Consider the following 5,124-nt stretch of genomic DNA (forward strand, 5'->3'; position numbering starts at 1 on the left):
TTTAACGGTACTATTTTTTTTTTTAATGAAAGGCAAAATATGTGTATGTGGGGGAGGGATGTAAATACTTTCACCGTCCAGGCTAAGCACAAAATATCATCAAATAAATAAATAAACACCTACGGCACCTGCCCCACTACCATCCTCCTCCTCTGGTGAAGGGCTTTCCAGGGTCTCTGCATCTCCACCTGCCTCTACCAGGAAGGCCTGAGGCCCTGCCCCATGGAACCAGCACTGGAGGACAACTGCTCTCTGTTGATCTGTCCTGCAGCCTGCAGTTGGATGTCCTGGACTTCACATGCAATTCCAGGAGCTCAAGACACACTAGATAGATTCCCTCTAAGTCTTTTTTTAGTACAGTTTGGCAAATAGCCCAAAATGAAATTCAACTCTAAGTTAAAAGTATCAAACAGAGATAGCGCTTAAGAGCTTCTGTGAGTCTCTGGGCTGTGTGGAGAGCTCAGGAATGGAAACCCAATTGTCCCCCCACACAAGGGCTGCTAACACCTGTCGCTCCTTACGACAGAATAGTAACTGCAGATGGAGAAGGCCGAACAAGAACAAGCACTGCTGGGAGCATCTTTAAAAGCCAACAACCCTGCCCCTCCACCTCGATCTCAGACACACTGGTGTCACCCTCCCCCCCCCCACTCTATCCCACAGCGACAAGAACAGCAAGCATTAAAACCAGACTGATCCAGTTTGTTCAGTGTTTCCCTCAGGAGACTCCAGTGCTGTCAGGTTTTTGTTTTTTGTTTTTTGTTTTGTGTTTTGTTTTTCTACTTGTTGATTTGAAATGCTTTTTGGGTTTTTTTTGTTTTTTGTTTTATTTCTAAGGGGGGAAAAGAAGGTTTATAAAGGTATCTGGAGAGACTATGGCTAGATAGCCAAGTCACCTGGTCTGGCACGCCCACTGCTGGACTTGCTGGACCTTCCTGGTTCCAGGAGGACCATCGGTGGGGAGTGCATCTCCACTGTGGTGGCCAAAGCCTGCTCCCCCTCCTCTGGCGTCACCACCAAGGCACTCTCCACTAAGCTGCTGCCACTGCTGTCAGTGAGTCCCTTTCGGCCATCAGGGCTGGATGCTGCTGAAGATGGCTTGCTGGCTGGAGTCTGCCGCTCCGCCACTCGGCTACCCCAGTTCTGCTCTGTCATCAGGTGGTGGCCATTGCAGTGCTTGACTGGGTGACCTCTGCCTTGAGCATCATTTAGGGTCACCACTGTGAAGTCTGCTGGTGGTAGCGGGGCCCCAGGAAACCCTGCGGCTTTTGCCTGTACTGTGGGACAGGCAGGATGTGTGTAATAAGGTGGGAATCCAGTGGAGACGCTGGGTGGGCCAGAGCTGGTGGCCGTGGGTAGGGGGTCCAAGGGCTTGTGCCTGGCTTCTGAGGCATCTGGGTTGAAGTGGTTGGTAACTCCCTGCTTGAGCTTCTTCCAGCCCAGGTGATAAATCTCCAGCATGTTGAGCACCAGTGACGCACAGGCCACAGCCAGCATGAAGATAACAAAGATGGTCTTCTCCGTGGGCCTGGAGATGAAGCAGTCCACTGTGTTTGGGCAGGGCCAGCGGTCACAGCGGTAAAGCGGCTGCAGCTGGAAGCCATATAGAAAGTACTGGCCCGCGATGAACCCTACTTCGAAGAGAGTCTTGAAGATGATGTTGAAGACATAGGTCCGCAGCAGCGCACCTGCAATGCGCACCTTGCCTCGGTCATCCCGCAGGGGCTGGTCCCGCGGGCTCCCTGTACGCATTGGCTCGCGACCACGACCGTGCTGAGGGTTATCTCTCCTCAGCAGCTCCTCCTCCCGCTCTTTCTTCTTCTCCTCCATGCGCACGATGTGTAGCACGTGGCCCAGATAGATGAGGGTGGGCGTGGACACGAAGATGATTTGCAGCGCCCAGAAGCGGATGTGTGAGATGGGGAAGGCGCGGTCATAGCAGACGTTCTCACAGCCTGGCTGCTGTGTGTTGCAGGTGAAGTCTGATTGCTCGTCACCCCACACCTCCTCGGCTGCTGCCCCCAGCACCAAAATGCGGAAGATGAACAGCACCGTCAGCCACACCTTGCCTATGACTGTAGAGTGCTCCTGCGCGTTCTCCAGCAGCCGCCCCAGGAAGCTCCAGTCGCCCATTGCTCCCGACAGCTAACCTGTAAGGGAAATAAGGCTGTTACTACTGGAGAGAGCAGGACAGTGCAGCATTGGGGTGGTGTTGCTTCTGGTCCCACCAACTTCAGATCTGAAACAAGTGGAGGCCTGGAGTGGACTACATGGCTGTAATCTCAAAACCAGGGAGCCTGAACCCCACCGCCACTACCACCACCCCTCATAATTCCTTGTATTACTACCACCACCATCATCATCGTCATTCTTTAGTGGTAAAGCTGTGCTAACAACCTGAGTTAGATCCTAGGAATTCACTTGGAAGAAAAGAACTAACTCCCTACACACTGGCCATGGCACAGGTACACTACACATATCATACATATAGATACACAATAATAGTAATTAAAGAATTTGAAATGTGGGGTGGTAGCAATTGTTTTGTGTTCTCATTTTCTTGTCATTATCCCCAAACAATAGAGTATGGCAACAATTCCATAGCATTTACAGTGTATTCAGCATTTCAGTGCATCCAGAGGTGATGTACAGGATACAGAGGGATGGGATGGGTTCTTTGCAAATACTTTGCCATTTTATAGAAGGGGCCTGGACACTGGTGATTTTAGAATCTGTGGGGGTCTTGGAGCCAATCCCCACAGATACTGTGTATATCCTGCACTATCTTGCCAAGCAGGTGACATCAGCACCAATCACTGATATGACTGAGCAGATGTCACAGTAGGCAACTGTTGCCATCAGTGGCTTAACCAACCCCTGACCCTTCATTTCAGGGATGGAGAAACTGGGGTGGAAGGAAAGAGGAATGAGTCCCCTGCCTCTAACTCTGGGTCCCTTTCTCTCCAGAATGCCTCGGAACATAGCTAGGGGACTGGCTAACTCCTGACCTGGGCCTTTCTATTCCTATGAGATCAGAGAACATTTGCAAATGGCTGCCCTTCTGGGGCACAGTTTAAACTCTCCCCTTGCTAATCTACCATTTCACCCATTATCTGCTTTTTTTTTCTTCATACCAACATTCTTTATAATGCTTAAATTGAAGACTTTCTTATACTATTATAAAATTATAGTATTTTGAGTATTATAAAAGCATTCAAACCAGAAATATATGACAGCTTTAAGAAAAAAAAATACATTGGCACTCTTCAAGAAGCAGGAGGATTACCAAAAGTTCAGTCATCTGGTTTATTTAACCAATTCCAGGCCAGCGAGGGCTACATATCAACACCTGTCTCAGAACAAACAAACCATCAAATAACATTCTACTTGATGATATTGTTTGCCCCAAACACTGAGTAAACATTATTTGTTCAAAAAAAAGGATTAAGAGGCTTAGAAAGTGGTGAGGTAAGTGGGCAAACACCTTAACCTTAGCACTAGTGGGTGCAGGTAGGAGGGTCAGAAGGTCCAGATCACCCTTGGCTTATACAGTCAGTCTGAGACCAGCTTGAGATACATGGGACTTATTTCAAGACATAAAACAAATACGAACAAGTATAAAAAGTATATCCTCAGCCAAGGTGACTGCTTCCCATCTTATGATACAAACCACGACATGCTCGTTGGCTTGGCGTTGCATAGAACCTGTTGCACTCTGCTGCATACTTCAAATCATCTCTAGCTAACTTATCATACCTGACACCGTTTAATGCCACATAAATAGTTCGTGTGGTGATTCATCTTCACTGTCAACTTATCTAGATTTAGAATTACCTGGGAGATGGGTGAGAACCACTTCTGGGTGTGACTGAGGGTATTTCCAGGGAAGATGAACCCAGAGGGCAAGCCCCACTCCTGTATGTGGACAACAACATCCAAATGGGTTGGAGGACTAGACAGAGGGAAAAACATAAACATAGGAAGGCAGCAGGACACAGGTCATAGTGTGAGCCACTTTCCTATTTCATGCCCAATCCCTATGTTGGACTGGACTCTCTAAAACCATTAGCTAAATAGATAGTCTTCCTTTGAGCTGCCTTTCTGCTATCTTGTCACGGTGACAAGAAAGATGATTAACAAGGTTACATTGCATTGTTTAGGGAAACCCACCAAGGACAAAACCCTCTTGTTGGGTCAGTCAGCTGGGAGTTAGGGCTGACTGTGCTGGTATCAAACTCAGACCTCCAAGACCACCATGAAGATGGAAGCAACTGATGAGGGTCAATTTTCTCACCATTTTGGTAATTAACAGACCACTTAAAAATCATCTCACCTACCATGTGTGCAATCTCTGTGGTCACCATAGAAGCCCAAACTGGATACTTGGACAACACTAGGTGGGAAAGCCCAAGAAGTACCCAGAGTTGGCTGACCATGGTTATCTCACTGAGACCAAGGCTCCAGTCTGATAGAGTAAGACCTGCAGCAACTAGTCACCCAAAAGCATTAGGGGCACATGGCATGTCCCCACTGCTGTGCTGGTGTTACAGAATCACACACACACACACACACACACACACACACACACACACACACAGGTGCAGTATAGGTATTAGCATGATACTAGCAAAAGACAAGGGGAAGAGGCCCGGGGGCTTTGGATTTTGGGTGAACTGTGGAGGCTTGGGACAGGGCTCATGAAGGCATCTGGTGGTGCTCGGTCTGTGGACATCACTGCTGCTGAGCATACTGCCAGCAAGGTCTGTGGGCAGGAGGCCTTCTCCCTGTGAGCTTGGTCACTGAAGGGCTAACCAAGATGCTCAATCTTATCAACTCAATGATCTTTCAAAGCACTGGGAAATAAACCTCCAGGCACAAGGGAGTTTCTAGATGAGGTTAGCTGGAGTGCAAAGGACCATTCTATACACAGGCTGCTCCACCACATGGGCTAGTTTCCTGGGCTGAATGAAAAGGAGGAAGAGGGCTGGGTGGTGGTGGTGCACGCCTTTAATCCCAGCACTTGGGAGGCAGAGGCAGGCGGATTTCTGAGTTCTAGGCCAGCCTGGTCTACAGAGTGAGTTCCAGGACAGCCAGGGCTATACAGAGAAACCCTGTCTCAAAAAA

The 5,124-nt window shown here is 48.6% G+C and overlaps 1 protein-coding gene across 1 annotated transcript; it reads right to left on the reverse strand.

The window, feature by feature from the left end:
* Nucleotides 1-879: 879 nt before the first annotated feature.
* On the reverse strand, nt 880-2,133 carry Gja3 (gap junction protein alpha 3). The gene has a single exon (XM_028787226.1). The coding sequence runs from the start codon at nt 2,131-2,133 to the stop codon at nt 880-882; it is 1,254 nt and encodes a 417-aa protein (XP_028643059.1).
* Nucleotides 2,134-5,124: the final 2,991 nt, after the last annotated feature.

This window comes from Grammomys surdaster, unplaced genomic scaffold (genome assembly GCF_004785775.1).
Source record: "Grammomys surdaster isolate TR1022 unplaced genomic scaffold, NIH_TR_1.0 125617, whole genome shotgun sequence".
NCBI lineage: Eukaryota > Metazoa > Chordata > Mammalia > Rodentia > Muridae > Grammomys > Grammomys surdaster.